At 48.3% G+C, this 27,078-nt stretch overlaps 1 protein-coding gene across 2 annotated transcripts in view; it reads left to right on the top strand.

The window, feature by feature from the left end:
- osbpl3b (oxysterol binding protein-like 3b) overlaps positions 1-27,078 on the top strand; it is a 226,963-nt gene that overhangs the window by 77,956 nt on the left and 121,929 nt on the right. For both annotated transcript variants that reach the window (XM_068001962.1, XM_068001971.1), the window contains exon 3: positions 24,759-24,875. In XM_068001962.1, the coding sequence (XP_067858063.1) occupies positions 24,759-24,875 (117 nt within the window). The remainder of the gene's footprint in view (positions 1-24,758; positions 24,876-27,078) is intronic.

Below are 27,078 nucleotides of genomic sequence, written 5' to 3'. Positions count from 1 at the left end.
ACAGTAAAATGGTAGAAATACTCACCTGAACCTACTCACCAATCAGCTGCCTCCCCTGTGCCGCGTCACTTTCTGACTGGTGACGTCACCCCGAACTCTGCCGCTGGTCTCAGAGTCTCGCTCTCAGAGTAAGCTCTGGTCTCGCTCTCTCCGCGCTGTTTATATCCCCGCTCTGGTCTCGCTCTCTCCCGCCGCTCACCGACTGGACTCTCGCTCTCTCCGCGCTGTTTATATCTCCACTCTGGTCTCGCTCTTTACCGCCGCTCACTGACTGGACTCTCGCTCTCTCCGCGCTGTTTTTATCCCCGCTCTGGTCTCGCTCTCTCCCGCCGCTCACCGCTCTCAGGTCCACTACCGCTCTGCAGGAAAAGCAAGGCAAAGCAGTACCTCCTTCCCCCACTTTACCAAACTCCCACACGTACCGAACTCTCAGCACACTATGTTGTCCTCACACCGTGCTGTCCGCACTGACAGGCCCCTGTATTTCTACAGTTGAGACTCAGATGAGTCAGGCCTGCCCCACCTTCAGGTACCAATTGAATCTAGCTAACCAATTAACTTGCTACAGCAGCTCTCTGCTGAAGCCAGACAGAAACTTAGAAATTTAAACTTTTAAATTGACCTTAAACAGTTGAAGCAATATGCACTAGATTTAAAGAGATTAACCCTTAAAGAGATTAACCCTTCAACTCCCACACGTACCGAACTCTCAGCACACTATGTTGTCCTCACACCGTGCTGTCCGCACTGACAGGCCCCTGTATTTCTACAGTTGAGACTCAGATGAGTCAGGCCTGCCCCACCTTCAGGTACCAATTGAATCTAGCTAACCAATTAACTTGCTACAGCAGCTCTCTGCTGAAGCCAGACAGAAACTTAGAAATTTAAACTTTTAAATTGACCTTAAACAGTTGAAGCAATATGCACTAGATTTAAAGAGATTAACCCTTAAAGAGATTAACCCTTCAACTCCCACACGTACCGAACTCTCAGCACACTATGTTGTCCTCACACCGTGCTGTCCGCACTCTGGGTTTACCGTTGTGAAACCCTATTCTGAATCTTCCTAGCATTTGAAAAGACAGATTTGTGTGAATGAGAAAGTTACAAAAGTATTTGAAGGACCACCTTCTAACAGTCAAAGTATTAGAAATTCCAGACTTCCTTTTTGGTAAGTGCTCAATATCTGTCTTCCTTAGATATGCATATTTTCCTAGCCTTTCATCTATTCTCGTCCTACATTAGAACATGGAGATCAATCAACAGCCATCGCAAGCTTTGCTCCATTTCAAAGCAGATGAAAGGCATTTTACAGATTTCTCTCCACTGTCCCTAACCCTGAACATTCTTTTCATAGAGTGGGGCATTGAACTCTGTGCCATGGATGTGGTCAGGAGGATGGTGACAATGCCCTTACATCTTAGTGAGTTGTGCTGCTCATATTGCCACTTGTGATGAGTTCCTGTTGATCTGCTTTCCAATTAATGAGGTCTCAAACTTGTGCTTGTCAGTTGTCTAACAACCACTTAATGACAGAGAGCGAGGTAAAGGGGGTTTCTAGGATTGTGGTGGCTCTAATATGACACTCCTGACGAGAGAAGTTTGGAACCAAGTCTGACCTGAACCGGGTAAGTCTGCAGTACTCCAGGGTACTGTGGATGACTAGCCAGTTAGCCTACTTGAATAATGGAACCTAACTGCATAGACTTGTCATTGGCGGCTGTTTTTTGTTTCTCACCCTCCCGCCCCCGCTCTTCTCCAGATAACTCTTCTCACCAATGCCCTTGCAGATAAGATGGCCCTAGCTGGACAGCAGGGGGAAGCTCCATTGCTTTACATATCTTTGCCGAGAGAACTTATACTGGCATATTATCCAGCAAAATTTGCATAAAACAAGGAATTTGTTTACTTCACTTGGTTAACTGAACTATATCCCCAATCTAATTAAGTATTTTGTTGTGGCATGGAATGTATAACTTTTAGGAACTGGCAGGTGAATGGCCAATACATAAAATGGAAGCTTATTGCACTGGAGTTATGGCCATCTTCCGAGCTTATGTTGGGTCATTCTAAACTCTATTTGTTATGGTATCTCCATGCTGTTGCAAAACACTATTGTCTGAAGATGTGGGTTTTTTTAGCACAGCAGACCTTGCCATAAGATAGCAACCAAATTCATTTTTGGCACTATTTAAGTATATTGGAGATACATAGAGGATAAATGCACTGTCAGAATATCTATCTTTTGGCCCGTTTCAACTTTTCTCTCTTTCTGCCTCTTTTTTTTATTTGTTCATGGGATGTGGGCGTCGCTGGCGAGGCCGTCATTTATTGCCCATCCCTAATTGCCCTTGAGAAGGTGGTGGTGAGCCGCCTTCTTGAACCGCTGCAGTCCGTGTGGTGAAGGTTCTTCCACAGTGCTGTTAAGAAGGGAGTTCCAGGATTTTGACCCAGCGACGATGAAGGAACGGCAATACATTTCCAAGTCGGGGTGGTGTGTGACTTGGAGGGGAACGTGCAGGTGGTGGTGTTCCCATGTACTTGCTGCTCTTGTCCTTCCAGGTGGTAGAGGTCGCGGGTTTGGGAGATGCTGTCGAAGGAGCCATGGCGAGTTGCTGCAGTGCATCCTGTGGATGGTACACACTGCAGCCACTGTGCGCCGGTGGTGAAGGGAGTGAATGTTTAGGGTGGTGGATGGGGTGCCAATCAAGCGGGCTGCTTTGTCCTGGATTGTGTCAAGATTCTTGAGTGTTGTTGGAGCTGCACTTATCCAGGCTGCAGTGAGGTCTGGAGCCGAGTGAACCTGGCGGAACCCAAACTGAGCATCGGTGAGCAGGTTGTTGGTGAGTAAGTGCCGCTTGATAGCACATCTATCCTGTAGTCATCCTGGGGTAAAATTCCATTCATGTCAGCACCAATTTGATATCTGCCCAAATAACCATTTTTCATCTGTCAGCTTGGATAGTTATGTGCATGGGTTGTTTGGCCATGGGAGCCCAATCCTGTCCACACACAACACTTCCAACTGCTTGGGAACAATAACCTAGTTGTACCTGCATTGTTGCCCTGCTCTGGCTGAGATCAGCTAACCACACAAATCAGTGATTGAACTTAGGACCTTCCTGGGCAGGCTTTTAAATTGTTGATATATATAAGAACATAAGAAATAGGAGCAGGAGTAGGCCATACTGCTCCTTGAGCCTTCTCCGCCATTCAATAAGATCATGGCTGATCTTCAACCTCAACTCCACTTTCCTGCCTGATCCCCTGGAGTCTCAAAATCTCTCAGCCTTGAATATACACGACGACTCAACATCCACAGCCCTTTGGGGTAGAAAACTCTAAAGATTCAAAACCCTCTTAGTGATGATATTCCTCCTCATCTCAGTCTTAAATGGCCGAAACCTTATCCCAAGACGATGCCCCCTAGTTCTGGACTCTCCAGCCAGGGGAAACAACCTCTCAGCATCTACCCTGTCAAGCCCCCTCAGAATCTTATGTTTCAATGAGATCACCTCTCATTCTTCTAAACTCCAGAAAGTATAGGCCCATTCTACTCAACCTCTCCTCATAGGACAACCCTATCATCCCGGGAATCAATCTAGTGAACCTTCATTGCACTGCCTCGAAGACAAGTAGATCCTTCTTTAATTAAGGAGACCAAAATTGCACAGTACTCCAGGTGCAATCTTGCCAAAGCCCCGTACAATTGCAGTAAGATCGCCTTACTCTTGTACTCCAACCCCCTCCGCATATCTTTCTTTACAATTTCTAACAGATTAGGAATATTTAGACATTACTTAATTTTTCCAAGTTACAATAAAATAGTTAAAGAAATTGGTGGTGGGGTGTAATTTTAACTCCCAAGAACAGGTGGGCTGGGGGGGGTGAGTGGGTAGTCAAAATTGTAGACTTCATCAACGGGATCACAACCCGGCTCCAAAGCGCCCACTTCCGGAGGCTTAACCCAGGCACGTGCATTCGAAACCTTTCACGTCCCCTATTAATGCTGTTGGGCGGAGCATTAAAGGGGCAATGTACCTACTTCAGATACTTACAGTAGATCATTTTTTTTTTGTCGATTCTGAACTTAAAACTAATTTGACCTTACCTGCACGGGTTTCCCATGGCTACTCAAACTTGCCAGTGAAATGGAGGTGCGATTCATGCTGAAATTGATTTGGCCCTTTAAACCTGTGATTGACACATCTCAATAAAAGCTCGAGCCTTGCAGCTGGTCTCTCAGTTCTTTCAGGCAAATGTTTGGCTGAGAGTTGTTCTTGTGTTGAGGCAGCTTTAGCAAGACTTTAGAGCCTCTCAAACTGACAAGATCAGGATGGTGGGGGGTGGGGTGGGGAGGGTGCAATGGATGAATTCCATATGACAGCTGAGGAGGAAGAAAATGAACATCCATGTCATGCTGTGTTGGGATCTGCTGGTGCACAAGACAGAGGTGCGCAACAAGGACCTGGAGAACAGCAGAGAGGGGACCAACAGAGGGGCCAACGTCACAGGAGGCACTACCCACGTGAGAGGTTCTACAGGCAGAGGCTGATTTCCTGGACCTCTCTGAACAGCAGTGCCTACGCAGGCTCAGATTGAGTCGGCAGGTGGTCGCAGACATCTACAGCCGCCTTCAGGAAGAGCTGCTCCCTGATGGCCACGCTTTGCCCGTCGCAGTTAAAATCACCACTGCCCTCAATTTCTTCACCTCCAGTTCCTTCCAGGGTGCCACCTGTGACATCTCCAGGCTGTGTCAATCGTCTGCAGACAAGTGTATAAGGCAGGTGACGAATGGCTTGTTTGCCAGGGTGTACGACTACGTGAGTTTCTCCCACAACAACATCAGCCAGAATGAGTGGGGTTTCACGCCTCTGGCTGGCTTCCCACGGGTGCAGGGTGCAATTGATTTTTTTTTATTCGTTCTTGGGATGTGGGCGTCGCTGGCGAGGCCGTCATTTATTGCCCATCCCTAATTGCCCTTGAGAAGGTGGTGGTGAGCTGCCTTCTTGAACCGCTGCAGTCCGTGCGGTGACTGTTCTCCCACAGTGCTGTTAGGAAGGGAGTTCCAGGATTTTGACCCAGCGACGATGAAGGAACGGCGATATATTTCCAAGTCGGGATGGTGTGTGACTTGGAGGGGCACGTGCAGGTGGTGTTGTTCCAATGTGCCTGCTGCTCTTGTCCTTCTAGGTGGTAGAGGTCGCGGGTTTGGGAGGTGCTGTCGAAGAAACCTTGGCGAGTTGCTGCAGTGCATCCTGTGGATGGTACACACTGCAGCCACTGTGCGCCGGTGGTGAAGGGAGTGAATGTTTAGGGTGGTGGATGGGGTGCCAATCAAGCGGGCTGCTTTATCTTGGATGGTGTCAAGCTTCTTGAGTGTTGTTGGAGCTGCACTCATCCAAGCAAGTGGAGAGTATTCCATCACACTCCTGACTTGTGCCTTTGTAGATGGTGGAAAGGCTTTGGGGAGTCAGGAGGTGAGACACTCACCGCAGAATACCCAGCCTCTGACCTGCTCTCGTAGCCACAGTATTTATATGGCTGGTCCAGTTAAGTTTCTGGTCAATGGTGACCCCCAGGATGTTGATGGTGGGGGATTTGACGATGGTAATGCCATTGAATGTCAAGGGGAGGTGGTTAGACTCTCTCTTGTTGGAGATGGTCATTGTCTGGCACTTATCTGGCGCGAATGTTACTTGCCACTTGTGAGCCCAAGCCTGGATGTTGTCCAGGTCTTGCTGCATGCGGGCTCGGACTGCTTCATTATTTGAGGGGTTGCGAATGGAACTGAACACTGTGCAGTCATCAGCGAACATCCCCATTTCTGACCTTATGATGGAGGGAAGGTCATTGATGAAGCAGCTGAAGATGGTTGGGCCTAGGACACTGCCCTGAGGAACTCCTGCAGCAATGTCCTTGGGCAGAGATGATTGCGCATAAGTAGCAATCGGAGGACCACTACATGAGCCAGGGGTCTTCATAAACCGAAAGGGCTATCACTCCATCAATGCACAGCTGTTGTGTGACCACCAGAAGCGATTTCTGCAGGTGTGTACCAGATTCCCTGGCAGCTGTCATGATTCATTCATTTTGCGCCAGTCTAACATTCCACACCTCTCCCAGACAGGTTACAGACTTAAGGGCTGGCTTGTTGGAGTCAAGGGATATCCCCTGCAAACATGGCTCATCGCACCTGTGAGAAACCGCACCAACGAGGCACAACAGTGGTACAACCAGAGCCACATGACCACCAGGTGTGTCATTGAGCAAGCCATAGTCATGTTGAAGATGCGTCTCACGTGCCTGGATAGATCTGGCGGAACCGTTCAGTACTTGCCAACGAAGGGGTCTAGAATAATTGTGTGTGCTTCGACTTGCACAACGTAATGCAGAAAAGAGGTCTACAGGTGGAGGACAATGACAGCGCTCATCAAGCATCCTTTGCTGGCGGCAACATTGAACAAGAGGACAAGGTCCTGTATGAGGAGGAGAGGAGGAAAATGAAGATGGGGCACCCTTTCCTCTGTACTTCCACACCTTTTATTTCCTCCTCATCTCCCCCCAAATCCATTTTTGCATAGGTACGTCATGTGGGTGCACAGTACACCCGTGGTGCAGCTTGCAGACACGAAACCCGGAAGTAAAATTAAGTGCCTTCAGTTTAGTTGCAGTCGCAGATTTCGACGCACTCAAATTATTTCCGGGTTTCCCAAGCGGTTCGCTACCCACCCGCTGATTTCCCAGCTGCATGTAAAAAAATCATGCCCATGGTCTCCACCACAGATTGCTTCTGATGAAAAGAAACTCCCAGACTGCACTGTGGATGGGTCTTTTGTGTAACATGAAGTAGGGGATGATTATACAAGTCTTGTACAATTTCAGAATGTTAAATCCCTTGAGAAAACATTTTCTTAGAATGCAAAATTTAACAAGTTCAATTACTCAGAGTTTTCTTGTGCAACAACGAAAACTTGCATTTATATAGCACCTTTTAACGTAGTAAAACGTCCCAAGGCGCTTCACTGGAGCCACATAAGGAGGTATTAGGACAGGTGACCAAAAGCTTGGTCAGTGAGGTAGGTTTTAAGGAATGTCTTAAAGGAGGAGAAGGTGGTAGAGAGGTTTAGGGAGGGAATTCCAGAGCTTAGGGCCTAGGCAGCTGAAGGCACGGCCGCCAATGGTAGAGCGATTAAAATCGGGAATGCACAAGCGGCAAGAATTGGAGGAGCGCAGAGATCTCTGAGGGTTGTAGGGCTGAAGGATGTTATAGGGATGGGGAGAGGCGAGGCCATGGAGGGATTTGAAAAGGAGGAGAATTTTAAAATCGAGGCGTTCCTGGACTGGGAGCCAAATGGGCCTATTCATGAATCTACAAGGAGAATCAAGGTTTGAGGGAGACCACACGAAAGGTAAGTAATGCAGATTAGGAGCCAACTAAATATATTGCTCTGTTCTGCATTATGGATTTGCATTCTCTGTATTCTTGATTTAAGACTGCTGATTTCACTTGCAGCTACGTTCTTTACTGCACATTTCATTCTATTTATTTTTATATTTCTGCTTTCTCTCTTTCTCCTTTTCTCTCCTCTCTTCTCCCCTTTTTTCTCCAATTATTTCTTTATCCATTACACTACTTTGAAAGCCAATTTCTCTGACTAACAAAATCTTCCTCGGCTGAGTCCTGTTGTCCAAGAAGTTTTTTAACATTATAGGGAAGGCTTTAAATGTACATTATTAAAAAATTGTAACCCCTTTTCTTTATTAATCAGGTTTACAATGTCCTATCCAATAGCACATAAGGGAAATATTCTCCATATATGCTTTCAGATACACAGGGCCAACTCTAAAAGTGAGTTTAGCAGCCTTGAGAAGTGGGCAATTTGGTAGCAATAACATATACAGCAATATCTAATAAAGGAACTGAGTCAGAAATTCTAATGAGCATTGGTCATGAATTGATTTGAAAAGTTGCATGTGTCCAGCTAATTTGTGAGAGACTCAATGTGACTCATGGGCTGTATCAAATAAAAATTCAGCTTTTGCATGGAGCTGCAGGATTGGAACCAGATGGCGAGAGAACTGAAGGATGAAGACAGAATTGGGATTTTGTTTTGTTGGTTTAAGGTAGTAGCTGGGAAACTAGTTGCTTCTGTATGGAAGTTAGGTGTTCTTGAAGTGTGGTTAGACTGGGGAGAAGGATATTATATAAAATAGTCCAGATGGCTTAATTTAATGCTACTGACTTGAGAATAAATATTTAGAATCTCAACATGTCATACCACAGACCCAGATTTGGGCTTGTTTTGTGTTCCTGTTGTTCTCGAGTCCTATTAATATTTATGCAAATTTTACATTATTGATTTGGCCATAGTATTCTGTTATGAGCCTGCTCTGCCATTCAATAAGATCATGGCTGATCTGATCCTAACCTCAAATCTAAAGAACACAAGAAGTAGAAGCAGGACCCGGCCACTCAGGCCCTGGGCCCGCTTCGCCACCCACAGGGCCTTGGCCGATCCGAAGTCGGCTTCATGTCCAATTTCCTGCCCGCTCCCCGTAACCCCTAATTCCCTTTACTTCTAGGAAACTGTCGCTTTCTGTTTTAAATTTATTTAATGATGTAGCTTCCACAGCTTCCTGGGGCAGCAAATTCCACAGACCTGCTACCCTCTGAGTGAAGAAGTTTCTCCTCATCTCAGTTTTGAAAGAGCAGCCCCTTATTCTAAGATTATGCCCCCTAGTTCTAGTTTCACCCATCTTTGGGAACATCCTTACTGCATCCACCCGATCAAGCCCCTTCACAATCTTATATGTTTCAATAAGATCGCCTCTCATTCTTCTGAACTCCAATGAGAAGAGTCCCAATCTGCTCAACCTCTCCTCATATGTCCGCCCCCTCATCCCCGGGATTAACTGAGTGAACCTTCTTTGTACTGCTTCGAGAGCAAGTATGTCTTTTCTTAAGTATGGACACCAAAACTGTATGCAGTATTCCAGGTGTGGTCTCACCAATACCTTATATAACTGCAGCAATACCTCCCTGTTTTTATATTCTATCCCCCTAGCAATAAAAGCCAACATTCCGTTGGCCTTGATCACCTGCTGCACCTGCATACTAACTTTTTGATTTTCTTGCACCAGGACCCCCAGATCCCTTTGTACTGCAGTACTTTCCAGTTTCTCGCCATTAAGATAATAACTTGCTCTCTGATTTTTCCTGCCAAAGTGCATAACCTCACATTTTCCAATATTGTATTGCAGCTGCCAAATCTCCGCCCACTCACCCAGCCTGTCTATATCCCCTTGTAGGATTTTTATGTCCTCCTCACTCTCTACTTTCCCTCCCATCTTTGTATCATCTGCAAACTTTGATACGTTACACTTGGTCCCCTCCTACAAATCGTTATAGATTGTGAAGAGTTGGGGACACAGCACCGACCCCTGCGGAACACCACTGGCTACTGGTTGCCAGTCCGCGAATGAACCATTTATCCCAACTCTCTGCTTCCTGTTAGATAACCAATCCTCCACCCATGCCAGAATATTACCCCCAATCCAGTGATTCTTTATCTTGAGCAATAATCTTTTATGTGGCACCTTGTCGAATGCCTTCTGGAAGTCTAAATACACTACGTCCACTGGTTCCCTTTTATCCACCCTGTACGTTATGTCCTCAAAGAACTCAAGCAAACTTGTCAGACATGACTTCCCCTTCATAAAGCCATGCTGACTTTGTCCTATTAAATTATGTTTATCTAAATGTTCCGTTAGTGTCTCCTCAATTATAAACTCCAAAATTTTACCCACACAGATGTTAGGCTAACTGGTCTATAATTTCCAGCCTTCTGCCTACTACCCTTTTTAAATAAGGGTGTTACATTAGTAGTTTTCCAATCTGCCGGGACCTTTGCTGAATCCAGAGAATTTTGGAAAATTATTACTAAAGCATCCACAATCCCTACTGCCACTTCCCTCAAGACCCTAGGATGTAAGCCATCAGGTCCAGGGGATTTATCCGCCTTGAGTCTCATTATTTTACTGAGCACCAATTCCTTAGTGATTTTAATTGTATTTAGCTCCTCCCCCCCCTAGAGCCCCCTGTTTGTCCAGTGTTGGGATATTCTTAGTGTCCTCTACCGTAAAGACTGAAACAAAATATTTGTTCAGCATTTTTGCCATTTCCATGTTTCCCACCATTAATTTCCCGGTGTCGTCCTCTAAGGGACCTACGTTTGCCTTAGCCACCCTTTTTCTTTTTATATAACTATAGAAACTCTTGCTATCTGTTTTTATATTTTTTGCTAATTTATTTTCATATTTTTTGCTAATTTATTTTCATAATCTATCTTCCCTTTCTTAATCAATCCTTTAGTTACTTTTTGCGGTCTTTTGAAGACTTCCCAATCTTGTATCCTCCCACTAAGTTTGGCTACCTTATGTCCTTGTTTTTAGTCTGATACTATCCTTAATTTCTTTACTTCGCCATGGATGGCTGTCATTTCTTTTACACCCTTATTCCTCAGTGGAATATATATTTTTTAAAGTTGTAAAATAACTCCTTAAATGAACACCACTGCTCATGTACCGTCTTACCCTTTAATCTATTTTCCCAGTCCACTTTAATCAATTCCGCTCTCATACCATCATAGTCTCCATAGTACGCTTGTTTGAGAACCAACCTTCTCACCCTCTACTTGGATATGGAATGTAACCATGTTATGGTCATTCATTCCAAGGGGATCCTTAACTAGGACATTATTAATTAATCCTGGCTCACCACACAGGACCAGGTCCAAGGTTGCTTGCCCCCTTGTAGGATCAGTTACATACTGCTCAAGAAATCCATCCCTAATACACTCAATAAACTCTTCCTCAAGGCTGCCCTGCCTAATTTGATTTGTCCAGTTAATATGATAGTTAAAATCCCCCATAATTATAGCTGTTCGCTTACATGCCCCAACTATTTCCTGATTAATACTTCTTCCAGCAGAGTTGCAACTATTAGGAGGCCTATATACTACACCCACTAGTGTTTTTTTCCCCTTATTATTCCTTATCTCTACCCAAACTTTTTCTTTATCCTGATCCGTTGTCCCAATATCATTTCTCTGTTACAGTGATTCCTTCCTTTATTATCATAGCCACCCCACCTCCCCTTCCTTCCTGCCTGTCCTTCCTGATTGTTAAATACCCAGGCATATTTAATTCCCAGTCGTTGTCACCCTGCAGTCATGTTTCTGTAATGGCCACAAGATCATACCCATACGTAGTTATTTGTGCCGTTAACTCGTCCATTTTGTTACGAATGCTACGTGCATTCAGATAAAGAACTTTCAAATATATTTTGTGACACTTAGTTCCTGCTTTTTCCTTTTTTTAACACTTTACCTTTTACTCCATACCTTCTGTCCCTTCCTGACACGCTTTCCTCTGTCTCCCTGCTCAGGTTCCCAACCCCCTGCCACTTTAGTTTAAATCTTCCCCAACAGCACTAGCAAACACTCCCCGCTAGGACAGCGGTCCCGGCCCTGCCCAGGTGCAGACCGTCCGGTTTGTCCTGGTCCCACCTCCCCCACAACCGGTTCCAATGCCCCAGGAATTTGAATCCCTCCTCCTTGCACCACTCCTCTAGCCAAGTATTCATTTGAAATATCCTCCTATTTCTACTCTGACTAGCACGTGGCACTGGTAGCAATCCTGAGATTACTACTTTTGAGGTCCTATTTTTAAATTTACCTCCTAACTCCCTATATTCTGCTTTTAGGACCTCCATCCCCTTTTTTACCTATATCGTTGTTGCCTATGTGCACCACGACAGCTGGCTGTTAGCCCTCCCCCTCCAAAATGTTCTGTAGCCGCTCCGAGACGTCCTTGACCCTTGCACCAGGGAGGCAACACACCATACTGGAGTCTCGGTTGCGGCCGCAGAAATGCCTATCTATTCCCCTTACAGTTGAGTCCCCTATCACTTGCTCTTCCACTCTTTTTCCTCCCAGCCTGTGCAGCAGAGCCACCCATGGTGCCAGGAAGTTAGCTGCTGCTGCCTTCCCCTGATAAGTCATCCCCCTCAACAGTATCCAAAGTGGTATATCTGTTTGAGAGGGGGACGGCCACAGGGGACCCCTGCACTACCTGCCTGCACCTCTTACTCTGCCTGGTGGTCACCCATTCACTTCCTGCCTGTACACCCTTAACCTGCGGTGTGACCAACTCGCTAAATGTGCTATCCACATGGTTCTCAGCATCGCGAAAGCACCAGTATGTATCCATCCGCAGCTCCAGTGCCGCAATGCGGTCTGTCAGTAGCTGCAGCTGGATACACTTCCCGCACATGGTCTGTGTCCCTGATTTCCCACATAGAGCCGGAGGAGCATGCCACGGGGCCGAGCTCTCCTGCCATGACTTACCCTTTAATTGATTTAAATTAAATTAAAATTAAATGGATCCCACCAATCACACTGGAATTAAGTGATATACTCAAGGGCCCCTGCTTAACAGTCGTCCCGGCTACACAAAGAGACTGTAGTAACCACAGAATATAAGTTTAGAAAAATTGAGAAAGAAAGGGGTATGATTCTCGCTTAGGGAGTTTCATTGAGTGATATGCGAGAGGTCCCGGGTTCAAATCCCGGACGAGCCCGCATGTGTTTCTCCTTACAGGGCTTGATGGCCGGCGCGGACACGATGGGCCGAAGGGCCTCTATCCGTGCTGTATAACTCTATGACTCGATGACTCTAAAATTCTCACCAACCAATCACTTACCTGCTTTTTGGTGATGTCACACTACGAATACTTTTTGCTTCCCTCTCCCGGAACCTGGATTTGTAAACAACCTCGGGGCTCACCTTTAGTACGGCCCATCACCCCCCCCCCCCCCCGCCTCGGGGCTCACCTTTAGTACGGCCCATCACCCCCCCCCCCCCCCGCCTCGGGGCTCACCTTTAGTACGGCCCATCACCCCCCCCCCCCCCGCCTCGGGGCTCACCTTTAGTACGGCCCATCGCCCCCCCCCCCCCCCGCCTCGGGGCTCACCTTTAGTACGGCCCATCACCCCCCCCCCCCCCGCCTCGGGGCTCACCTTTAGTACGGCCCATCGCCCCCCCCCGCCTTGGAGCTCACCTTTAGTACGGCCCATCGCCCCCCCGCCTCGGGGCTCACCTTTAGTCCCTCCGCTCGCCCCCTCGGGGCTCACCTTTAGTACGGCCCACCGCCCCCCCCCCCCCCCCCCCCCACCTCGGGGCTCACCTTTAGTACGGCCCATCGCCCCCCCCCGCCTCGGGGCTCGCCTTTAGTCCCTCCGCTCGCCCCCTCGGGGCTCACCTTTAGTCCCTCCGCTCGCCCCCTCGGGGCTCACCTTTAGTACCTCCGCTCACCGCCTCGGGGCTCACCTTTAGTACCTCCGCTCACCGCCTCGGGGCTCACCTTTAGTACCTCCGCTCGCCGCCTCGGGGCTCACCTTTAGTCCCTCCGCTCGCCCCCTCGGGGCTCACCTTTAGTCCCTCCGCTCGCCGCCTCGGGGCTCACCTTTAGTACCTCCGCTCACCGCCTCGGGGCTCACCTTTAGTACCTCCGCTCGCCGCCTCGGGGCTCACCTTTAGTACCCCCGCTCGCCCCCTCGGGGCTCACCTTTAGTACCCCCGCTCACCCCCTCGGGGCTCACCTTTAGTACCCCCGCTCGCCCCCTCGGGGCTCACCTTTAGTCCCTCCGCTCGCCCCCTCGGGGCTCACCTTTAGTACCCCCGCTCGCCCCCTCGGGGCTCACCTTTAGTCCCTCCGCTCGCCCCCTCGGGGCTCACCTTTAGTCCCTCCGCTCGCCCCCTCGGGGCTCACCTTTAGTACCCCCGCTCGCCCCCTCGGGGCTCACCTTTAGTCCCTCCGCTCGCCCCCTCGGGGCTCACCTTTAGTACCCCCGCTCGCCGCCTCGGGGCTCACCTTTAGTCCCTCCGCTCGCCGCCTCGGGGCTCACCTTTAGTCCCTCCGCTCGCCCCCTCGGGGCTCACCTTTAGTCCCTCCGCTCGCCGCCTCGGGGCTCACCTTTAGTCCCTCCGCTCGCCCCCTCGGGGCTCACCTTTAGTACCCCCGCTCGCCCCCTCGGGGCTCACCTTTAGTACCCCCGCTCGCCCCCTCGGGGCTCACCTTTAGTACCCCCGCTCGCCGCCTCGGGGCTCACCTTTAGTCCCTCCGCTCGCCGCCTCGGGGCTCACCTTTAGTCCCTCCGCTCGCCCCCTCGGGGCTCACCTTTAGTACCCCCGCTCACCGCCTCGGGGCTCACCTTTAGTCCCTCCGCTCGCCGCCTCGGGGCTCACCTTTAGTCCCTCCGCTCGCCCCCTCGGGGCTCACCTTTAGTACCCCCGCTCGCCGCCTCGGGGCTCACCTTTAGTACCCCGCTCGCCGCCTCGGGGCTCACCTTTAGTACCCCGCTCGCCCCCTCGGGGCTCACCTTTAGTCCCTCCGCTCGCCCCCTCGGGGCTCACCTTTAGTACCTCCTCTCACCGCCTCGGGGCTCACCTTTAGTCCCTCCGCTCGCCGCCTCGGGGCTCACCTTTAGTACCTCCTCTCACCGCCTCGGGGCTCACCTTTAGTCCCTCCGCTCGCCCGCTCGGGGCTCACCTTTAGTACCCCCGCTCGCCGCCTCGGGGCTCACCTTTAGTACCTCCGCTCGCCCCCTCGGGGCTCACCTTTAGTACCTCCTCTCCCCGCCTCGGGGCTCACCTTTAGTACCCCCGCTCGCCCCCTCGGGGCTCGCCTTTAGTCCCTCCGCTCGCCCCCTCGGGGCTCGCCTTTAGTCCCTCCGCTCGCCCCCTCGGGGCTCGCCTTTAGTCCCTCCGCTCGCCCCCTCGGGGCTCACCTTTAGTCCCTCCGCTCGCCGCCTCGGGGCTCACCTTTAGTACCTCCGCTCACCGCCTCGGGGCTCACCTTTAGTACCTCCGCTCGCCGCCTCGGGGCTCACCTTTAGTACCTCCGCTCGCCGCCTCGGGGCTCACCTTTAGTACTTCCGCTCCCCGCCTCGGGGCTCACCTTTAGTACTTCCGCTCCCCGCCTCGGGGCTCACCTTTAGTACTTCCGCTCCCCCCCTCGGGGCTCACCTTTAGTACTTCCGCTCCCCGCCTCGGGGCTCACCTTTAGTACTTCCGCTCCCCGCCTCGGGGCTCACCTTTAGTACCCCCGCTCGCCCCCTCGGGGCTCACCTTTAGTACCCCCGCTCGCCCCCTCGGGGCTCACCTTTAGTACCCCCGCTCGCCCCCTCGGGGCTCACCTTTAGTACCCCCGCTCGCCCCCTCGGGGCTCACCTTTAGTACCTCCGCTCCCCGCCTCGGGGCTCACCTTTAGTCCCTCCGCTCGCCCCCTCGGGGCTCACCTTTAGTCCCTCCGCTCACCGCCTCGGGGCTCACCTTTAGTACCCCCGCTCGCCCCCTCGGGGCTCACCTTTAGTACCCCCGCTCGCCGCCTCGGGGCTCACCTTTAGTACCTCCTCTCCCCGCCTCGGGGCTCACCTTTAGTCCCTCCGCTCGCCGCCTCGGGGCTCACCTTTAGTCCCTCCGCTCGCCCCCTCGGGGCTCACCTTTAGTACCTCCGCTCCCCGCCTCGGGGCTCACCTTTAGTCCCTCCGCTCGCCCCCTCGGGGCTCACCTTTAGTACCCCCGCTCGCCGCCTCGGGGCTCACCTTTAGTACCTCCTCTCCCCGCCTCGGGGCTCACCTTTAGTCCCTCCGCTCGCCGCCTCGGGGCTCACCTTTAGTCCCTCCGCTCGCCGCCTCGGGGCTCACCTTTAGTACCTCCGCTCCCCGCCTCGGGGCTCACCTTTAGTCCCTCCGCTCGCCCCCTCGGGGCTCACCTTTAGTCCCTCCGCTCGCCCCCTCGGGGCTCACCTTTAGTACCCCCGCTCGCCGCCTCGGGGCTCACCTTTAGTACCCCGCTCGCCGCCTCGGGGCTCACCTTTAGTACCCCCGCTCGCCGCCTCGGGGCTCACCTTTAGTACCCCCGCTCACCGCCTCGGGGCTCACCTTTAGTACCTCCTCTCCCCGCCTCGGGGCTCACCTTTAGTCCCTCCGCTCACCGCCTCGGGGCTCACCTTTAGTACCTCCGCTCACCGCCTCGGGGCTCACCTTTAGTACCTCCTCTCCCCGCCTCGGGGCTCACCTTTAGTCCCTCCGCTCACCGCCTCGGGGCTCACCTTTAGTACCTCCGCTCGCCGCCTCGGGGCTCGCCTTTAGTCCCTCCGCTCGCCCCCTCGGGGCTCGCCTTTAGTCCCTCCGCTCGCCCCCTCGGGGCTCGCCTTTAGTCCCTCCGCTCGCCCCCTCGGGGCTCGCCTTTAGTCCCTCCGCTCGCCCCCTCGGGGCTCGCCTTTAGTCCCTCCGCTCGCCCCCTCGGGGCTCGCCTTTAGTCCCTCCGCTCGCCCCCTCGGGGCTCGCCTTTAGTACCCCCGCTCGCCGCCTCGGGGCTCACCTTTAGTACCCCCGCTCGCCGCCTCGGGGCTCACCTTTAGTACCCCCGCTCACCGCCTCGGGGCTCACCTTTGGTACCTCCGCTCACCGCCTCGGGGCTCACCTTTAGTACCTCCTCTCCCCGCCTCGGGGCTCACCTTTAGTCCCTCCGCTCCCCGCCTCGGGGCTCACCTTTAGTCCCTCCGCTCACCGCCTCGGGGCTCACCTTTAGTACCGCCGCTCACCGCCTCGGGGCTCACCTTTAGTACCTCCGCTCACCGCCTCGGGGCTCACCTTTAGTACCTCCGCTCGCCGCCTCGGGGCTCGCCTTTAGTCCCTCCGCTCGCCCCCTCGGGGCTCGCCTTTAGTCCCTCCGCTCGCCCCCTCGGGGCTCACCTTTAGTCCCTCCGCTCGCCCCCTCGGGGCTCACCTTTAGTCCCTCCGCTCGCCCCCTCGGGGCTCACCTTTAGTACCTCCGCTCGCCCCCTCGGGGCTCACCTTTAGTACCCCTGCTCGCCGCCTCGGGGCTCACCTTTAGTACCCCCGCTCGCCGCCTCGGGGCTCACCTTTAGTACCCCCGCTCGCCGCCTCGGGGCTCACCTTTAGTACCTCCGCTCGCCGCCTCGGGGCTCACCTTTAGTACCTCCGCTCACCGCCTCGGGGCTCACCTTTAGTACCTCCTCTCCCCGCCTCGGGGCTCACCTTTAGTCCCTCCGCTCACCGCCTCGGGGCTCACCTTTAGTACCGCCGCTCACCGCCTCGGGGCTCACCTTTAGTACCTCCGCTCGCCGCCTCGGGGCTCACCTTTAGTACCTCCGCTCCCCGCCTCGGGGCTCACCTTTAGTTCCGCTCCCCGCCTCGGGGCTCACCTTTAGTACTTCCGCTCCCCGCCTCGGGGCTCACCTTTAGTACCTCCGCTCGCCGCCTCGGGGCTCACCTTTGGTACTTCCGCTCCCCGCCTCGGGGCTCACCTTTAGTACCCCCGCTCACCCCCTCGGGGCTCACCTTTAGTACCTCCGCTCGCCGCCTCGGGGCTCACCTTTAGTACCCCCGCTCGCCGCCTCGGGGCTCACCTTTAGTACCCCCGCTCACCGCCTCGGGGCTCACCTTTAGTACCTCCGCTCACCGCCTCGGGGCTCACCTTTAGTACCTCCGCTCACCGCCTCGGGGCTCACCTTTAGTACCCCCGCTCACCGCCTCGGGGCTCACCTTTAGTACCTCCGCTCACCGCCTCGGGGCTCACCTTTAGTCCCTCCGCTCCCCGCCTCGGGGCTCACCTTTAGTACCCCCGCTCACCGCCTCGGGGCTCACCTTTAGTACCTCCGCTCACCGCCTCGGGGCTCACCTTTAGTACCCCCGCTCACCGCCTCGGGGCTCACCTTTAGTACCTCCGCTCACCGCCTCGGGGCTCACCTTTAGTCCCTCCGCTCCCCGCCTCGGGGCTCACCTTTAGTACCCCCGCTCACCGCCTCGGGGCTCACCTTTAGTACCGCCGCTCACCGCCTCGGGGCTCACCTTTAGTACCCCCGCTCACCGCCTCGGGGCTCACCTTTAGTACCGCCGCTCACCGCCTCGGGGCTCACCTTTAGTACCTCCGCTCACCGCCTCGGGGCTCACCTTTAGTACCGCCGCTCGCCGCCTCTGTTTCCTCGCAGGTCCGCCGCTTCTACCGCCTCGGCGCTCTGTTACATTAACAGATGTTAATCCATAAGTAACAAATAAGAAACACCTGCTATGAAGATGAAATAACTCTTCAGCAGAAGCTGAACAGCAATAACAAAAGGGTGTACTTAATTGTATAAGTCAGGAATTGAACAGTAATGGACACTGGCCTGTTAAATTTTTCACTGAGATTGTTTCCCTTAAATATCACCAGGAACTAACATCATGTTTTTTTTAATGCTGAATCTTGAGATGTTTCTAGCCATGCATAACTAATTAATACCCATCTACTAGATTTATATTCACAATTGAATCTTACAATATTGTCATAGCATTTGAAAGGGAGGAGCACATATAATTTTCCTGAGAAATAAAACTCTGATGGTAGCCATAGGAATCTTCCTTCCTATCCTCTCTCCCCTCCCCCAGACAACCAGTAGCAGCACAGGGTTATTTGTGTAGTGATTCTAGGTGGCGTGGGGACAAGAAAGTCCCATCAGCTGGGTGCATTTAACTACTGTCAGTAGCTTTTCTAATGCCAGTTTTATATTGCAAAACTACCTCTAGTGCAAGTGGTCCAGTAATACCCTGGAACTCACTGTGCTGTAAAACTCATCCCATTTGTGTTGTAGAACAGATACAAGAGGCATTAATGGTGACTGTGATAACACTTGTGCAATCTTGCTCTTGTACAGTTAACAAGTCAATAATGAGAATATAATGTCAAGATGCAGAATTTCTCACAATACAAGTGCGCCAGGTTTGATGGCGCCATGAGTCTCTTGCTGTCTTACAGCCCTGCTTTTATATAATGGCAGCATAAGTGCCTGGAGGTGGGAAATGAGCCAGGACAGTGAAGATATGCAATGCTGTTGTACATTATGCGCACTCGATTAATTTTGTCACAGCAACTAGTATTCAGTTTGAAGCTACAGAATTTGTGAACTCCCCCCGGCTCAACAAACCCTGTTTTGCATTTGAAACCATAGGAGAGCGACAGCAAATGGAAACTTTCAAACACAGCTGAACTTTCAGGAAAGGCTAGAAGTACACAGCAGGCACTGATGTAGAACGAAAGTGGAGGAAGAAGGAGAACAACTGGTCACAGTCATAATGTCATATATGCTACCAGTATGAAGGAATGACTAATGGATTTAATAGTCTGAACAGATTTTTTTTTGATGATTTACAAAAGTTTCTGATCAACAAAAACATCTAAAGTAGAATTTCTTTTTTTTTCCAACCTAAGAGGCCCCACCTCTACAATAAAACAGAATTGCCAGATATCTGGTTAAAACATTTCTGTATGCTTCGTTATGTAATGTATTGTGCAGGCAAACACAGATTTTCGCAACTTTTTTTCCCCCACAGCAAAGTATTGAGCACATAGCTTTTTAAATTATCAGAACTTCAGAATCTTGCAATATATGTATGTGGTGGGGGGCAGAAAAGAAAACTGGTCAGAGTTTCCTCTTTTGATATCCAGTGATTCTGACAAGTGGTACGTGAATAGGCTTAGCTGTTGGTACCACATATGGTCAAATATCTTGCTGACATTCACTGTCCAGGTTCATGTGTGTTGTAGTCACGTGGGCAAGATACTAGAGGTCTGCTGAAACTTGGGGAACTTTAGCCAAGAATGCACTGCCACCTTAAGAGGAGGAGGGTCAGAAAGTGACGATTGGAGGAGTAGGAAAAGCTACTTATTTGGGAAACGCATGGGAGTGAAATCAGTCTTCGGCGGTAGTGTAAAACAGATGATTGCATGTTTTATATCCTGCCCAATTCTCTTTGTCATTGAAGGCAATGGAAAAGAAAATCTGGAGGGGTAGGTTGTAAAACTATTTTTTATTGCTCATTTTGCACTACCACCGAAGACCAATTTCATCCCCCCGTGGGATCATACAACAGTTGCACATTTATTGCTGCAGGAGCACTAATTATATTTCACTTCATATTTGGGCCACATACATTTTTGCATTACTATATACAACCCTCAGAAAGCAGGCTGTAAAACCTTTTAGTTGTCTGCATTGTTTAAAAAAAATAGTTAGTAATTCATAGTCTAACCAGTATACATTTTGTAATGTTTTGTACATAGTACATTCACTAAAACCTAAGAAGGGCAGTAAATTTAGCTTTTCACTTTTTAACTTCTGATTCACTAATAGGCGAATATGTATTTCTATTTTGGCACCTGGGATAACTCTCTTTTTGTTACTGATAATCCTGCATGTTGCTTTTGTGTTTTATATTGGGGTTACATTTTAAAATTGAGCAAAGGAATTGTGGGGTTTCTGTATTTGTATATTTTGGCCTCTGCTGTGTTATTCCTTTTTAAAGTTATGATTCACCGCATTAAAATAATGAATGTTCCCCTTGGTTCACCGATGTGTTCTTGATTTGATTTGAGATCAAGCTTAAAACCAAAAAGTTGACACTATATATGTTTAATTCATTCTCTTGGCCATTTGTTATTCCTCTGTAGTATTACAAAGAGCATCTAAATTATATAATAAAGTCTAGTAAGAGCATTGATTTATATATGTATAGGAATTACTTAAAAGCTCCAGTTCATTGCATTAACCTTCACTAGATATTAGATATTTGTTTGCCCAAGCTTCATGGGACTGAGGTGTCAAAGACTGCTGCCAAATAATCCCAGGGTTCTGGGCCGCTAACCTTGTTTTTTGGTTTGAAGGGTAGAAACTATGGGGGTGAAATTTGTCCTGGACATCAGCCGAAAATGAGCGATAATGAATTGCCAGCCCACTTTACGCTCTTCCGGATTTTTATTTGGAAAAGAAAATCAGATGGAATGTAAAACGGGCTGCCGATTTTGCTATCGCCCATTTTGCGTTACCGTCCAAGACGAATTTCACCCCCTATGACTTTGTTAAGCATAAATTGCTCCATGCCGGATCTCCTTTGCTGCTGTTGGCTTCCTCCAAAGCTAACTGCAGCCACTGCACAGTTCAGCACTGAAGCCATTGTGTGCAGTCCAAAAATTTGAAGGAACAGCACCTCATGTATAAGAACATAAGAAATAGGTACAGGAGTAGGCCATATGGCCCCTCGAGCCTGCTCCGCCGTTCAATCAGATCATGGTTGATCTTCGACCTCAACTCCACTTTCCTGCCCGATCCCCACATCCCTTGGTTCTCCTACAGTCCAAAAATCAATCGATCTCAGTCTTGAATATATTCAATGACTCAGCATCCACAGCCCTCCTGGGGTAGAGAATTCCAAAGATTCACAACCCTCTGAGTGAACAAATTCCTCCTCATCTCAGACTTAAATGGCCGACCCCTTATCCTGCGATTATGCCCCCTAGTTCTAGAGTCTCCAGCCACGGGAAACATCTACTCTGTCAAGCCCCCTCATAACCTAATGTCTCAATTAGATCACCCCTCATTCTTTTAAACTCCAGAGAGTATAGGCCCATTCTACTCAACCTCGCCTTAAAGGACAACCCTCTCATCCCAGGACTCAATCTAGTGAACCATAATAGACCATAAGAGATCGGAGCAGGAGTAGGCTATTCGGCCCCTCGAGCCTGCTTCGCCATTTAATGAGATCATGGCTGATCTGATTTTTAACTCAACTCCACTTTCCCGCCCTTTCCCCATATCCTTTGACTCCCTTGCTGATCAAAAATTTGTCCAACTCAGCCTTGAATGTATTCAATGACTCAGCCTCCACAGCTTTTTGGGGTAAAGAATTCCAAAGATTCACGACCCACTCGGAAAAGAAATTCCTCCTCACTTCCGTCTTAAACAGGCGACCCCTTAGTGCACCTTCGCTGCACCGCCCCTAAGACAAGGATATCCTTCCTTAGATAAGGAGGCTAAAACTGTACACAGTACTCCAGGTGAGATCTCACCAAAGCCCTGTACAATTGTAGTAAGACTTTCTTACTTTTGTACGCCAACTCCCTTTCAATAAAGGCCAACATGCCATTTGCTTTCCTAATTGCTTCATGTACCTGCATGCTAACTTATTGTGTTTCTTGTACGAGGACACCCAAGTCTCTCTGAACACCAACATTTAATAGTTTCTCACCATTTAAAAAATATTACGCTTTTCCATTCTTCCTACCAAAGTGAATATCCTCACATTTCCGCACATTATACTCCATCTGCCACCTTCTTGCCCACTCACTTAACCTGTCTGTATCCTTTTGCAGACTCGAGGTGTCCTCCTCACAGCTTACTTTCCCACCTAGCTTTGTATTGTCAACAAACTTGGATACATTACACTTGGTCCCTTCATCTAAGTCATTAATGTAGATTGTAAATAGCCGAGGCCCAAGCATCGATCCATGCAGCACCCCACTAGTTACAGCCTGCCAGCCTGAAAATGACCCGTTTATCCCTACTCTCTGTTTTCTGTCCATTAACCAATCCTCTATCCATGCTGATATGTTACCCCCAACCCCATGAGCCCTTACCTTGTGTAACAACCTTTAATGTGGTACCTCATCGAATGCCTTTTGAAAATCCAAATATACTACATCCACTGGTTCCCCTTTATCTACCCTGCTAGTTACGTCCTCAAAAAACTCTAATAGGTTTGTCAAACACAATTTGTTTTTATTCGTTCATGGGATGTGGGCGTCGCTGGCGAGGCTGGCATTTATTGCCCATCCCTAATTACCCTTGAGAAGGTGGTGGTGAGCCGCCGCCTTGAACTGCTGCAGTCCGTGTGGTGAAGGTTCTTCCACAGTGCTTTCCCTTTCATAAAACCATGTTGACTCTGCCTAATCACATTATGATTTTCTAAGTACCCTGTTATCACTTCCTTAATAATGGATTCCAACATTTTCTCGACGACTGATGTCAGGCTAACTGGCCTGTAGTTCCCTATTTTCTCTCTTTTCCCCCCCCCCTTTCTTGAATCGTGGGGTCACATTTGCTACCTTCCAATCCACTGGGACCGGGAGGGAATTTTGGAAGATCAAAACCAATGCATCCACTATCTCTGCGTCCACCTCTTTTTTAGAACTGTGAATTTATCAGCTTTTAGTCCCATTAGTTTCTCTAGTACTTTTTCTCTACTGATATTAATTACTTTAAGTTCCTCACTCTCATTAGACCCTTGGTTCCCCACTATTTCAGGTATGTTTTTTGTCTCTTCTACCATGAAGACAAATACAAAATATTTGTTTAACGCATGGCGTTAATGTAGGCAGCCTATTTATCCTATGTCTATAAATGTAGTAACCTGAAAAGTATTGATTTTTATATTGCACCAGCTGCAACATGAATTTACTGTATTGGCATATAGTGCTGGCTTTGGTTAAATGAAGTGAATTTTGCAGGCTAAACCTATATCATATTGATAATCCTGTTGGTAGGAATTATGCTCCTGTTATGCTTCAGATGTCACATGACCAGTACCTGGGTTAAGATCATAATGAACCTGCATCACTTGTTCTGCATTCAAATAGGATAAAAGCAGAGCGCTGCTTATATGTACTGTCTCTTAATGCACAAATACTGACAACATTTTTAATGTAAGGAATCTTACAACACCAGGTTATAGTCCAACAATTTTATTTTAAAATCACAAGCTTTCGGAGACTATCTCCTTTGTCGGGTGAGTAGTCACTACTCACCTGACGAAGGAGATAGTCTCTGAAAGCTTGTGATTTTAAAATAAAATTGTTGGACTATAACCTGGTGTTGTAAGATTCCTTACATTTGTCCACCCCAGTCCATCACCGGCGTCTCCACATCATGGCTAACGTTTTTAATGTTTGTGACTATACAGTAGGACAGTTGATTTCCAGATGGATACAACTAAGTGATTTGTTAGGCCACATTAGAGGGCAGTTAAGTGTCTTGGTGAGTCACACAGGCCAGATTGGGTAAGGACAACTGGTTTCCTTCCCAATGGACATTAGTGAACCAGTTGGGTTTTTATGACCATCCAACAGCTCCATGGTCACTTTTACCGGAACAAGTTTTTTTTTCAGTTTGATTTTTTTTTTACAAACTGAATTCAAAATTCTCAAACTGCCATTTTGGGATTTGAACTTGTGTTCTCTGGATTATTACTTCGGGCCTCTGCATTAATAGTCCAGTGATATAATTACTATACTACCGTATCCATGCAGGAAGTGGTGTGATGTGCAGCCCAGGTAGTTTGGCTGCATTTGTAGTATTGCATGTGTTGTGTTACTACATAGGCAAAATGTCACAGTGATGCAAAATGTGCAATATAACTGCTATTAAAATCCATCATGGTTGGAATTGGGCCAACCCAAAACTTAATTTTAACTTGCCTGGGAGCTCACATCAGTTTTCAGCTCTCTGAATTTTTTTGTAAATATTTAATACTTAGAATTAATGTGTAGCTTTAGTACTGATCACTGGTAACTGATGTACTCCTTACTTCAGTTCCTTCCAGAATTAATATTTTACAGTGCTGATGAGACTCCTAGAACATTAAACCACAACTGTGAGAAATTATTAAAATGTACCACATTTGGAACATCTATGGAGGCAGCTCTAGGGAGTGGAGTGGGAAATCAACTGAGTTTACATTTGAATTAATTAACTAGAAGGGACTAAAATGGTGAGTGCTGTGTAGCCTACTGTAAGGTGTGCGTATTTTTATGATATTGTGAATACATCAATTTTTTTTGTAATTTTTTTTCTTGAACAGGATAGCTGGGAGATTGTGGAAGGACTTCGAGGTAGTATGAATAATATCCAAGAGCCACAGAAGCAGGAAGGCTACCTGCTGAAGAAGAGAAAGTGGCCTCTGAAAGGCTGGCATAAGGTATGCTTTGTGTATAATTGAAGTAGTGCTATGGTATGGTAATTGAGCTCTTAGAAATATAAGTTATGAAAATAAGCTTTGGTTTACCAGCAGATTTGGGAGTGGTAAGAACAGTGATGTATTTTAGACATTCTTCTTTTGTGCACGTCTACTTTATTAAACCAGTCTCGACATTGTTACGTAACCAGTTTGCTATCTGTTTTAACAGTATGGGTAACATAGTAACAGTTTCAGGCAGGAGAAGACGATTGGTCCATCTAACTCACCGATCCACAATATTCCCGTGGTGTATTTCTGATCAACCTGAATCCCATTTGTTGACTAAACTGTCTAGTTTCTTTTTGAAACTCATTAAGATTTCTTGTTCCATCACCCATACTGGTAATCTGTTCCATATACTTGCCACCCTTTTAGTTAAAAAGTTCTTCCTGCAATTCCTATTTTCTTTTCTTATCCTTAGTTTGTAAATTTGACCCCTTGTGCATAAAGTCTGTACATGGCAGAGAAGCTTATTTGGATCCAATTTGTCCAAACCTTTTGTAATTTGTGCGTATTGATAGTCATTTGCTAGTGCTCCCAATTTGGTATTGTCTGAAAATTTGGACACTTGCTACCTCTAATTCACAAAAATTATGGACAGCAGCGGCTTCAACTCTGAATGTTGTGGCACTCTACTGGCAACTGGCTGCCAACCAGATACTTGCACATACACTGTTACACATTGTTATCTATCAACCAACCATTTGCCAATCCATTTTAATACATTCCTATTTATCCCATAGGCTTGGACTTTATGTAGTAGCCTATTATGTGGGTCAGTGTAACCTGCCTTCCTGCAGTCCAGGTAGATAACATCCACTGTCTCTCCTCCACCTACTAGGTCTGTAATTTCCTCAAACAAATCTAATAAATTAGTCAACCATGATGATCTACTCTTAAACCCATGCTGACTGTCCCAGATTAGCTCATGTCCCTCAAGGTGCTCCCTTGTTTTGTGCCTCATAATACTTTCAGACACTTTCCCAAAAGTGAAAGTAAGGCTTACAGGTCTATAATTTGATGGTTCATTCCTTGTTCCTTTTATTTTTGAAGATGGGAGTCACATTTTCTATTTAACAGCCCTCTGGGATTTGGCCTGAGTCCAGGCAACTCTGCAAAAATTTCTGCAAGAGGACTAGCAATCGTTTGAGCCAATTCCTTCAGAATCCTGCAATGAAATATGTCAAAGTAGGAGCCTTATCTACAATCTCCTTCAACAATCTCCCCAAAGTGTCCCCTCCTGTGATTTAAAAAATTTCAGTCTACATTCACCAATTCTGGCATTTCTCCCCTCATTTCTTTTGTGAACACTGTTGAAAAATGTCGTTCAGCACTTCAGCAATTGTTGTTCAGCAATTTCTTTATCTTCAGACACCACTTCCTCATTGTCATTGTTTAGTCGGCCAACACCTCTTTGCATCCTTTATTTATTCCTAACAATGCTTTAATGTTCTGCTGTAAGTATAAAAGAGTAATATTTGAAGGAGTTTTTTGTTTCCAGCTATGTTTTCCTCATAATTCCTCTTGCACCTGTTAGTTTCTCAGCATTCCCCAGCATATCTTTATAGATCTCCCTATGCTGTTCTTTTCTGAACATTAAAAGATTCTGTATGCTTTTTCTTTCTTCCTAATGCCTTTCACAACTTTGTTAACAAGCCGAACTCGTCTTACCCTTTTAGTCTGTCTCTGACTTATTTCAGAGATAATTCTTTTTGCAATATAAAAACTATCCCTTTGAAACTATTCCACTTCCAGTATCTCTTCCCATTTTACCATTCCTATGCATTCTCTTATACCCTTAAAATCAGCTTTAAAATTTAGCTTTTTAATTGGCTTCCTTTTTGTTTTCTGCCTTTAATGTCAGAACATTATTGTCACTAGATCCCAAATGTTCCATTACTTCTATTTTGCTTATTGTTCCATCCTCACTCATTAGAACTAAATCCAATATTGCATTATCCCTTGTGGTTTCTTTAACATTCTGTTCTAGAAACTAATCCCTCATAATTTCTGTAAATTCCCACTCGCGTGCAGACTGTCCCCATTGTACACTTCAATCAATATAAGATTATTTTTAATTCCAGTTGAATGATATCATCACCCTGATGGAAATGAGGGTTAGTTCTAACCGGTCTTTCCCAATACAGGCACATAGTTTGCTGAA

The sequence above is a fragment of the Heptranchias perlo genome, chromosome 2, assembly GCF_035084215.1.
Source record: "Heptranchias perlo isolate sHepPer1 chromosome 2, sHepPer1.hap1, whole genome shotgun sequence".
NCBI classification, from domain to species: Eukaryota; Metazoa; Chordata; class Chondrichthyes; order Hexanchiformes; family Hexanchidae; genus Heptranchias; species Heptranchias perlo.
The sequence above is the reverse complement of the archived record's forward strand: the minus strand, read 5'-3'. Positions and strand labels throughout refer to the sequence as shown.